The sequence below is a fragment of the Corvus brachyrhynchos genome, unplaced genomic scaffold, assembly GCF_000691975.1.
Source record: "Corvus brachyrhynchos isolate BGI_N302 unplaced genomic scaffold, ASM69197v1 scaffold310, whole genome shotgun sequence".
Classification (NCBI taxonomy): Eukaryota; Metazoa; Chordata; class Aves; order Passeriformes; family Corvidae; genus Corvus; species Corvus brachyrhynchos.
The window spans coordinates 3,549,700-3,558,551 of NW_008236213.1; the positions used below are offsets into that span (position 1 = coordinate 3,549,700).

The window sequence follows — 8,852 nt, forward strand, 5'->3', positions numbered from 1 at the left end:
TCTATGATGTTGATTGTACTTGACAGAAATAATCCAATGTTACATATTATGCTCTGGAAATGCAAGCCTTCTCCTGTCTGGCCAGAACATGAATCTGTTTTCTATTTTGTCTCTTATGCTGCTTTTCAATCAAGCTATTTATTAGCGGGGCAAAGTCATAAAGGACAAATGTAATTATGCCTTTATGACTTTCTTTGCAGAGATTACCTGTAGGTAATTTCCAGTGGATGAGTAATTCTGGGATTAGATGGAGAATGGAGAATGACTTTGGGGGAGCTGCAGCTGGCTCTTTTAAAAGCTGATGAATTCTAATAGTTTTATGTTTTCTTTTAAAAGAGCTTTGAAAGAGTCTTCTGAAACATTGTGTTACATTTTGCTGCATCGTATACATGTTTTCAAACTGGGTTCTAACTAGTAAGATTCCGTGCCATAGAAATATATTATTTCAATGTTACAATCTCATTCAACAGTGAGGTTGACACAAAGAGTTGCCATTCTGTAACTCTTGCATAAAAATGAGAGCTAATTTTATTGGGCAAGTTATGTTTCGTATTCTTTCTAAAGATGCTGAATATGGTGGCAGGTTTTGTAACTTCTACACACAAGGGCAGGTTGGGTTTTTTGTAGTGGTTTACCAGCAAGGTATGCAAAACATGTATGCAGACACAGAGATCTACAATACAGAAATGTCTTTCTCACAAATTTACCTTTTTTTTTTGTGACCACAGATTAGACGTTTTGTTTGCATTTGGCACTCTCTGAAAGCTGCACCCCCAAAATTATTTCTAAGAAAATACAAATTGATTTGTCTTACATGTGTGTGGTTTGTCTTGGTTTGTCTTTTATATGACATTCCTTAGCTTATCAAATAACAGATGTTTGACAGTTCTCAGTGGTTCTTGTTAACTTACATATGAGTATTTTTCAGTCTTTCCACTGAAGATGTTACCTGGGCAGTGGAATTCTGTGGAGCAATTGCTGGCTGCTGATGTATGTTGGTCCACAGGAGTGACTTTTGTACTCTATGTGCCCTGAGTTTACTCTATCTTGGTCCACAGTTTAAGAGTGACTTTTTTACTCTATATGCCCTGGTTTTTCCTTCACACTGGTGTTCTCTGAAGGCTTTTCAGCTGGCCCTTGCATTTGTTCTCCCTCTTCTTTCACCAGCTTAAAGATGGCCAGTTTAACTCTTCTCATGTATTTTTTTTTTTCATTTGAAGCCAAAAATGAGTTGAATTCCCTGAGACATGAGGGATTATTCAGCGAATAGATTTTATTCAGCTTTCATTAGGAGATTCAAGAAACAGGCAGGCTTTAAAGAAACTGAAAGAACAAATATAAAGAAATCAATCTGCAGTAAAATAACACAATGTTAATGATGAAAAGGGAAGTTTCAAGAGAGAGAGCTATTAATAAAAACTTTCAAACCCCATTTCCTGTAGGGGGCATTTAAATTCAAAAGAGTGCATGGTAATTTACAGCACTCCTGTCAGCAAATAGCAGCAGCTATGACACCTGGAAGCTCTCCTGCTCTCCTGCTCCTTCTAATTGCTGTTACCCTACTGGCAAGATGCAAGTACTCACCTAAGAGCAAAAATATCCAAATTTCCAATTCCTCTGGATAACGTGTACTATGATTGCACTTCTGTTGCATTTCAGGTGGCTGCACGGACATTATCAGAGGACACAAAGAGCATCCTCATTCCTGGCCCTATATGGCTGTTATCCAGAACAAGTATTTAGATGCTTCTTGTGGAGGAACTCTTGTGGAAAAACAATGGGTTTTGTTTAGTGAAATAATTTCAGCAGCAAGTATCTTAAAATGGGGCAATTTTAATTCTTAATTGAAATTGGGCATGGTATGCAAGCCTGTAAGTGAAGAAATGGGGGTATTGATTTTTTTATAAATTATTAAAAGCTGCAGTTCTCTCACTAAAATGATCCAACAACTTGTCATACTGTTTTAAGTTGCTATAAGCTACTGGTCTGCATTGAATACAGTTACCTTCGTTCGTCAGATCCTGCCAATGTTACAGCATACTGTGCTGTTGAAAGACCAAATTAACTCTTTATGTATCTGAAACAGGAACGTCTTAGAGAAGGGAATACGTCCCAAGGTACTTTAAACAAATCTTACCTGTGTGCCTGGGTCTAAGCTTCAAAATACCCTGAGAGATGAAGTTGAATTAGATGGGGACACTATTCCTCTCATTTTAAGTGACCTGGCCTTACAAATCCAGAATGTTGCTCATGACTGTGACAAGAAAACTTGTCCATTTGACAAGTTAAATGTGAGCACAAGCACCTCTTCCCCATCTGGGATACTCCAAGATCAGCTCTGCTGCTGAGCAGCTGACTCAAGGTAAGGGGGACATCTACTGTTCTTGTTGGGAAGTAAAACGTCCTGTTTTTGTAAAAATGTTCCCTGAATTGTGTATTAGTTCTCCAATTTTTCCTCCTTGTTTTGACTATCTGAAAGGAAACCAGTTACAATAAACCTGTGCAAACCTGACCTCCTTAAACACAGTGTGGGCAGGTTGGCCAGCCTTCTTTCCTGAGTTAGTCTGAAATAGAGAACACGGTTCCTTCTAAGTGAATTCAACTTCCATTACTTTTCAGCTGAATCAGGTTTGGTTGTAAGGGGAAAAATATTCATTCCCTGCATGCTATGTTTTGGAAATTTACAAAACAAAACCAAGTCTTCTTTTTTGGGATTAAGGGACTTTTTAATCGGATCTGGAGTCTCTCATTCTTCAGTAAATAGGTCAGAGATATCCAGTACAGTTACAAAAATTCAGATTTGTTAGCTGTTCAGTGAAAAGGGCACTGTCTGTCTCTGATCCTGTGGAGAATGTGCTCTGGTCATTGATTTGGGTTTCTAACAGCGCATTGGTTCGGGTTGACTTTAAGTCTTTGCCACTGGGGCAAGTTGAATCAGGCAGGTTTCCTTCTCCTAAGCTGTAAAACAATGCTCACACAGAACCCACCAACTCCTGTTCTGTGCCTGGTCTACTCTCAGCAGGTGCAATTGCAGTGCATGTAAAACTTCCTAACTAATGGATCTTACGTGTTAATCACATCTGAGATAATTTTTTCTTAGGCAAAATGACATGAATTCAGCAACGTGAATCTCTGTGTGAGAGATTGTGCCTGTGAACCACCTGTTAGAGGCACCGAGGTGGAGGTTTTAGGGTCTTATATAATTCTCTCTGAGGAAGCGTGCTTTGTAAATAAAAAGAGAAATTTTTGGACTACAGCACTGCCTTTGCAGCTATTTTCACAAGCAAACTTTCACATACAAAGAAATGAATAGTGTCTTTCAGTGAAACATGCATCTTGAATGAAGAAAAAGAGGGTTTTTTTGAGTTTGCATAGATAAAGTCTTTGTTCTGGGTTGAATAAATTTTCCTATGTATGGTGAGATTATGTTCTGAAGATGAAGTGCAGGAAACTGGCAGCATATATTCTGCAATGTCAAATTACTGGGCTACATTAAGTTTAGCAGGGCAAAATGAAGACAAAAAAATGTTAATAAATACATTTCTGATGATACTTAGAGAGATTGGAACAGAGGGGAATTTATTGGTTGCTTAGCTATTAACGTTTATTAGCAGGAAGTGAACATATAACTCTTTGAATTTTAGCATTCTCCCTTTTTTTTAATATTCACTGCTGGGGTGTCTTGGGTTGGGCAGAACACATCATTCTTCCTTTATATGCTGTATCCTGCGTTTAGTAAATTAAGGACAAAACACTTATTAATACTAAAGATCTTTATTTTAGCAGAGCACGTACCTGTACGCATAATGCTCAGGGTAAGTGTTGAGTATTGATGTGCATTCTTACATGCTACTGATGTCATCAAGACAACCTACATGCATGCCAGGCATGTTCTAATCCTTTGCAGGATTAGGTCATGATCCGAAAGGAGACCTTTCAGAGACTAATGAAAGGCATCAGTAGCAGCAGTCCTTGTGCACGCAACTCTCCTTAAAAAGATGGGAGACTCTTCCATGAAATTAATTCAAAACTCTGAAAATTTCTGGAGGTCAGTTATCACACAATTATTTCACTAAACTATATTCACAGTAAAGAAACCTTACTTAATAGAGGAAAGAAGAAGCTTATGTCAAAACATTGAAATGAATTATTTCCTGCTCTATGTCTTAATCATGTTGTTGTAAAATGAAATGGTATCATGTTGTATGTCTTTTGATTATCCCGAGAGATGTTGCTCAATTCCTGTAGTGACTTTCTCTCCCTATACTTTCTATAAATTATAGAATAGATGAATCGGAAGACAGAGTTGTTCTTGGAGCTCATCAGGCATCCATTGCTGAAAAAGAACAGCAGATATTTGAGATTATGGAAATCTTTCATCATCATCAGTTTGACTGGTCTTCCAGAAAAAATGATATAATGCTCCTCAAGGTATTGTGTATTATTGTGTATTATTAAAAATACTGCTGTATTTTTATGAAAGGAATTTTGCTGATGGTAATTTTGGCCACTCTTTTATATTGAAGAGTACATTGTTTAGATAGCTTAACAGTATCACAGAAATCTACTTTTGGTTGTATTACTCTAGATGAAGTTAAGGGATCAGTGGCTCTGTGAGCAGGGATTATATTTCAAGCCCATTCTGTGCCCTAAAACTCCCTTTTTAACCCATTCACTGCAGCAATCCCTCCAAAACACAAAGCACATTCTTCAGTAATTTTTCAAAGGCAATGCTGAAGGGATGTATGCAATAAAGTCTGGCTCATATCTCTATCCCAGAGTTATACCTTGTGCTGGACTAAGTAAACATGGAGCTGAAACTTACTGTTAATTTTTGGGATAACGATGTAAAGCAAAAGTGTGGATAATACAGGACATACAGACTGAGCTCTAAGAGCACAGAGTGGTCACAAAGTGGATAAGGCTCAGGACACTGCAGAATGAAGCATGGAAGATATCCTTGCCAACATTATCACCTGATACCAAAGGGAGGCAGAGCTGTAAGAATTTGCATTTACAGGGAGGTGCCCCTGCCCATGGCGGGGGGGTTGGGACTAGATGATCTTTAAGGTCCCTTCCAACCTCAGCATTCTATGATTCTATGATTCTGTGGTTCTATGACTGGAACCTGGTTTCTCGTATTTAGAGTGCATCACCAGTTTGACATGGCAATGACACAGGGAGGAAGGTAACCATGTCCCTTTCTGTGCTAGCTGGAGCACTTAGAGGCACCTGTGGCCCAAGTACCTGATCACAGCCCACCTCTGAGAAACTCCTTCTCCCAGATATTAGTGAGCATTATACATCTGCTTCATTGTAAAGTAGACCAGTCTCATTTCACTGGCTTCTTCTGTGCACCAAGGTATTTGTGAACACAAAACCAAAATGGATCACTAGGAAGTAGTATTTCTAGAGCTGAAAATCCCAGCTCTGTTCCAGAATGGTATGGATACCATACAATCCTTTGAGTTTGACACAGAAGCAGGGATAGTACTAGTATCAGAGCTCACCTCCCATCTATACACTTCTGCAGTAATGGAGTATTAAATGGCTTGGGATAAACTTTCCATCTTTGGAACTTTCCAGCTGCACCAGCAATAATTACTGAAAAGATTTTTTATTTTTATAAATTTGTGATTTGCTGGAGTGCATTTTTTTAAAGGTATAAAGCCGGAATTGCTTAGATGAGAACCATACAGCAACCTGTGAAATGAATCACGGTGCAGTGATTGTAAGACTGAAAATATCTGTTCAGTAGCTGTGAGCCCTTATCAAGCACACTGAGGATATATGTCAGGCTTTGGCTGCGTTTTCATTTACAAGCTTAAACCAGCCTCTGCTGAAGGATGAATCTGTTAGGCAAAGGCCAACAAAACAGAGAGAGTTTGAATCATTTAGGCCCTTAAGGATCTCTCAGAGAAAAAACTGGCAGTCTGGATAGACTGGGACCCGATTTTTCCTTGGTTACGTTGCTGCTGTCATGACTAATTGCTTAGAGCTTTTGTTTTCATCTTTATTCTTGGGGACATTGATCTGCTCTTTGAGACTTTTCTGTCAGTCAAGCACCAGAATATGATTTCAACACTGAAGTTCAGTAGTGAGTTAGGTTAGTAAACAGGACACAGATCCAACAGCCTAACTCCCATGTAGGTTTTACATTTCCTACCGTATCCGATGGGAAGCTGGGCTTGAACTCACTACTGCTGCATAGATGGTATATTGCTGTACTTCTCCTATGGAAAGTCCTTTGTATTTTCAAAGGGGAAATTAACTTTAGGATCAGTTCCTAAATAGTGAAAAGTGATTTATAAGGAAAGTATTAGTAGAATGAGACTAAATGGCAATTGAAACTGGATTATATTCCCCTTGCTTTCTGCATATGAAAGCTTTTTTTTTTCCTTTTTAGCTGAATGATACTGCAAAGCTGAATCAATATGTGCAGTGTTTGCCTCTGCCTGACTCTTTTGAAGGTGTTGAACCTGGCACACTCTGCAAGGTGACTGGCTGGGGAAACACATCATCAGGAAAGCCACCAAAATATCTCCAGGAGGTAAATCTTAAAATTGTTGATAGAAAAAGCTGTGAAAAAAAAAAAAAAAAGCCAATAAGCCCAAAATTACCATCAACATGTTGTGTGCTATAGGGAAAAATATACTTCTTCCAAGCGATGCTTGCCAGGTAAGAAGCAAAGTTACAAAGGGGGGGACACATATATTTAACAATGGCTCTCTTTTCACTGGGAACAAAGCAGTGCTACACATCTTATGAGGCTGATAATGAATAAAGTGATTTTAATGACACCTGTAAGAGACTTCATTGTTGTGAAAAAGAAGTGTTAAAACTTTGTTCCATTTAGGTTGATGTACATATCAGGATTGAGAGCATGAGAATTTGAGCCTGGACTTACCTGTTGAATTCACGTACATCTCTTTAGTTATGGTGCTTTCCCTAGACACCACCTGTAGTTATGGGAGAAAAACAAGAGTTTACAGGGTCTGAATTATCTGATCCTTTTCAGAAATCAACATCTGAATAGATGCGAAGTGTGCCACAACAGAATTAACTTTTTACCCAAAAGTGCTGTTGGGGCTGTTTGGATCTTGCTTTTGATAATGTTCTGTGCTGAATCCAGAAGAGACATTTGATAAAGAAGTGAGAATCCATTTACACTAACAATAAAAAATATATTTTGAAATAGAATTATAATAGCACCCTGCTGGTCTATAACATTTCCGTCAAAGAATCCCTCAGGTTTGAAAAGCAACCTCTCTTTATACCTCACCCAATTCCCATGAATTGATGTAAGCCAACTGCTCCATTTCATAGGCTGGAAAAGGTTAGAGGTAACATTTCCAAACTTGCTTGTGCACTGCAGGTGGCACTGCATGCTCCTCTGGAGAGAAATGGATGCACACTGACAGCTCCTTCTGTTTTGTCTTCCAGGGAGATTCAGGTGGGCCATTATTCTGTGATGATCAGTACCATGGGATTGTTACTTTTGGAAAAAATTGTGGAAAAAGAGTCATACCTGGAGTTTATACATGGCTGACTGAAAAATATATTGTTTGGATAAAAAAAACAATTTCCAGAGGCAAGAGCATTTTAATAAATATTGTGCTGTGCATTAGAGCTGGATGCTGCTGCTTTAGTGTGCCACCTTTGAAATGCACCTCCCAGCTTTACAGCTTTGCTGTCACCAACAGAGCCTTATGAGAACAGTTCAAAATATCCATATCTGTACAGATAACACCTTTACTAATCTTTAGTAAGAAACTGCCACTTGGAAATCATAATTTGTGTTGGATTCCACTCTACTTCTTAGTGGGATGGGAAAGTATTCATTGCACCTGGGATAAGGCAACATCTGTTAATATGTACTTACACAAAAATTGGGTTTCAGACTGATAGTGAATGAGATGTCTGCTGAATGAGAAAAAATAGAACAAAAGCTTAAAATGTTCAAATATTTCTCTGTGGTGTTATTAAACCCCAAATACCTGATTTTACCATTATTGTGGATTTATCTAAAATTCAATTTCAAAGAGTTAAAATATTAAACAGAGAAACCGTTTTCCAATTAGTCTTCATTATAAAGATACAAATATAGAAATAAAAATAATGTCCTACTTCTTTCCCTTAATTTTTTTTTTTGTTTGGTTTTGTTTGGGGTTTCTTTTGGGGAGGGGGTGTGGTGGTTTGGCTATTTTTGTTTGTTTTGGTATTGTTTTGTTTTGTTTATCAAATCAACTAAATCATCTCACAGCTTGGTTCATAATCTCACTCTTTCAGTTAACAGTTCCTCAAAAAGTGTAAATACTGATTGCAATGGGTGAAATTATAGTTCTTTAACATGGTCCTTATCTAACATCTGTGGAAACAAACAGGACTCTGGCTATGGATTTCAACAGACTTCTAGTAACAGAAGGATCTGGCACGTTTCTGAAGAAATCTGTGGTTAGCTTGCTGTACTCCATTACCTTCCAAATATTTACTAGGTCTTTTGTAACTAGCAATTTTGAAGTGTCTGTCTGCAGGGTTTCTCTGCTTCTTTGCTTATTGCACTTATATGTACCAAATACTGTAAAATTTGGGATGCTGCAGAGGCATGAATAAATAAGTCCTGCATAACAACCTACTGGCCTTGATTATTGACCAGGAGGCATGTCACAGTTCTGAGCAGGGCAGAACAAGTCCTGTCTCATAAAGGCTATGCAGAAAAGAAGCAACTGGACACCACAAAACTGGTTTGGTCGTTGGCCATAGTGCAATAAAACCTGCTGCTGTGGTGTGTGGGGGCTTAGACCCAGTTCTAGTTCAAGGTCGTGGGAAGGAAGACCTTAGGAGATGTCAGT

General features: G+C 38.3%; 1 protein-coding gene across 1 annotated transcript; it reads left to right on the forward strand.

Moving 5' to 3' along the window:
• Nucleotides 1-2,368: 2,368 nt before the first annotated feature.
• On the forward strand, nt 2,369-8,631 carry LOC103624042 (granzyme K-like). The gene is made up of 4 exons (XM_017744289.1): nt 2,369-4,048; nt 4,284-4,431; nt 6,407-6,550; nt 7,444-8,631. Exons 1-4 carry the CDS (start codon nt 3,999-4,001, stop codon nt 7,711-7,713), a joined length of 612 nt encoding a protein of 203 aa, XP_017599778.1. The 5' UTR covers nt 2,369-3,998; the 3' UTR covers nt 7,714-8,631.
• The last annotated feature ends 221 nt before the right edge of the window (nt 8,632-8,852 follow it).

What these genes read in the sequence shown, in the direction of transcription:
- LOC103624042 (XM_017744289.1), top strand. Translation starts at nt 3,999, where the DNA reads ATGGGAGACTCTTCCATGAAATTAATTCAAAACTCTGAAAATTTCTGG. An exon ending in ATGATATAATGCTCCTCAAG is followed by an intron (nt 4,432 to 6,406) that starts GTATTGTGTATT and finishes TTTCCTTTTTAG; the next exon opens with CTGAATGATACTGCAAAGCT. An exon ending in CACCAAAATATCTCCAGGAG is followed by an intron (nt 6,551 to 7,443) that starts GTAAATCTTAAA and finishes TTTGTCTTCCAG; the next exon opens with GGAGATTCAGGTGGGCCATT.